At 62.5% G+C, this 2366-nt stretch overlaps 1 protein-coding gene across 1 annotated transcript; it reads left to right on the plus strand.

Annotated features, from left to right (window-relative positions):
• Nucleotides 1-5: 5 nt before the first annotated feature.
• On the plus strand, nt 6-733 carry LOC104540143 (leupaxin-like; the record flags this gene model as incomplete). The annotated part of the gene is made up of 3 exons (XM_010183875.1): nt 6-27; nt 256-404; nt 479-733. Coding segments are annotated over 3 exons (426 nt in total), but the record flags the coding sequence as incomplete, so codon positions are not given.
• Nucleotides 734-2366: the final 1633 nt, after the last annotated feature.

Consider the following 2366-nt stretch of genomic DNA (forward strand, 5'->3'; position numbering starts at 1 on the left):
ACTGCGGGAAGGTGTTTGGAGAGGACGGTACGATAGGGGAACAGTCCCGGGTCTCCTGCCCCCACCCGGGTACCCCCCACCCAGCCCTTGCAGCCATTGCCTCATCCAACATCACCCCATGCTCTTTCCCCTGCCCCTCCTACCCTGGGCACCCCCGTGGCCCTACTCCACTGCAAGCCCCCGGGGGTGGGTGCCCTCCCTGCAGGACTCCACGCGCGGAGAGGGAAGCACCGGGGTTGGGTGCCCTCCCTGCAGGTTTCCACGAGCGGAGCGGGAAGCCCTCCTGCCGCCAGGACTTCCTGGCCATGTTTGCCCCCAAGTGCCAGGGCTGCGAGCGCCCCGTGACAGACGATTACCTGTCAGCCCTGCAGAGCGTCTGGCACCCCGAGTGCTTCGTGTGCACGGTGAGTGGCCATGGGGACACAGGGGCGAGCGTGACCCAAGGCCGTGCCAGCCGTCCCCGTCTCCCTGTCCCCAGGAGTGCCTGAGTGGCTTCACCAGCGGCTCCTTCTTTGAGCTGGAGGGTCGGCCCTACTGCGAGCAGCACTTCCACCAGCGCCAGGGCAGCATCTGCCACGGCTGCGGCCGCCCCATCACCACGGCCGCGGGTCGCAAGTACCACCCCGAGCACTTCATCTGCGCCTACTGCCTGCGCCAGCTGCACAAAGGCTCCTTCCGCGAGCGCAGCGACAAGATGTACTGCCAGGCCTGCCACGACAAGCTCTTCCTCTGACCTCTCCTGCCTGCCCAGGTGTCCCTGGTACCGTCCCCAGCATCAGCATCCCTGGATCGTCCCTGCTGAGCCAAACACCCCCTCCTGCTGTCCCACCCGTCAGTGTCCCTGCTATTGGTCCAGCCAAGCCAAACATCCCCAGCATTGTCCCTGACAAGCCAAACACCATTCTTCGTCCCCATCCCAAGACATTCCTGGCATTCTCCCCCCATGAAGCAATAAAACAACTGGCCCTGCCTTTGCTCTGCTCACTGGTGGCTTTGGGGACAAGGGCGCAAGGCAACGGGGCACTGGAGCCCCCAGAGCCAGGGGCATCCATCAGCCTTCCCCCTGCCCACACGTGCATTGGGTCCCCACTGCTGCACGCCCAGGGAGGGGGCTCTGCCCCAGCTGCTTTCCCAAGAGCAGCCCCGGCCTCCCCGTGAGCAGCGCAAGCTCCAGCCACGCTAAACCACGCAGGACACCAGCACAGCCCCAGCCCAGCACCACACAGGACCAGCACAGCGCAGCCCTGTGCCACCACACGCAGCCACTGCCACAGGGCACAGAGCTGCTCTGCGCCCTGGTGAAACCCCTCCAGCAGCAATGCAGCTTCACAAAAAAGCTGCTTGAAGCAGAAGCCAGAAAACTGCTTCCAAAAAAGCAACAAACCACAAGCCAACAGTTTCTACTCACATACACACAGGTGAAGGCAAAGCAAGCGAACGCAGCTTCAGCCTGGCTCTGGCGCTGCCCAGGGCAGAGCAGGGCTGCAGCCAAGCCGTGTTCACTCAGCCCGGCTAAGGACGCACTCAGCACCACAGAAGCGATGGTGCCCCACCACCTGCGCAAAGTTCACCAGCGGACAGGGAAAACCCCGGGAAAGGCTTCCCGAGGGAAGCCCCGATGCTCTGGGCAGGAGGAGGGTGCTCAGCTGCCTCCTGAGCAGTCCCAGGGCCCTGCAGGAGCAGTTACAGGCTCAGTTCACGGTTCGTGTGCTCCTCGCCTTCCCTCCACCCTTGCTGGAAAGGAGAGGGGACACGACCCAACCTGGGGAAAGGTTTGTCAAGAACAGCACCGTTCGGAGCCACGGCCCTGGGAGAGACGTGGGGTCCACAGCAAAGCTAACGCTGCCGAGGGGGCGGCTGGGGCGGCAAGCGCACAGGAACACTTTAAAAACTTTATTTATATAAAAAAATCATTTGTTTTAAAAGCGTTACAAGAGTGTGCACAGGAATCGGACAAGGAACGGCTCGTGGCTCCCCGCTCCCCTCCTCCCAGCCCTGTTCTCTGCCAGGGCAGGGGGGGAGAGAAGGGAGAAGCTCTTTTTTTGGTTCATTTGGAATTAAAAATTAAAAAAAGGAATTAGTGTTTTACGTATTTAAAGGAAAACAGAAGAGTTAGACCCCAGAACAAAACCGAGCTGAGCTGAGGTGGGGCTGGAGCCGAGGGGGGCACAGGCAGGGCCTCGCTCCCCGCGGTTTGGGGGGAGCCCCAGGCTGGGGGCCTCCCACTCCAGTTTGCAGCCCCTACAGAGGCTTCCAGTTCAGAGGGAGCCCTCGGGCTCCCCCAGGATCACAGCACCTCGAGGTGCCCTGCGCCGGGACAGGCCCACGAGAGCCCTGCCCCACGGGTGAGGGCGGGGGCTGGGATC

Source organism: Mesitornis unicolor, unplaced genomic scaffold (assembly GCF_000695765.1).
Source record: "Mesitornis unicolor isolate BGI_N332 unplaced genomic scaffold, ASM69576v1 scaffold34934, whole genome shotgun sequence".
Taxonomy (NCBI): domain Eukaryota; kingdom Metazoa; phylum Chordata; class Aves; order Mesitornithiformes; family Mesitornithidae; genus Mesitornis; species Mesitornis unicolor.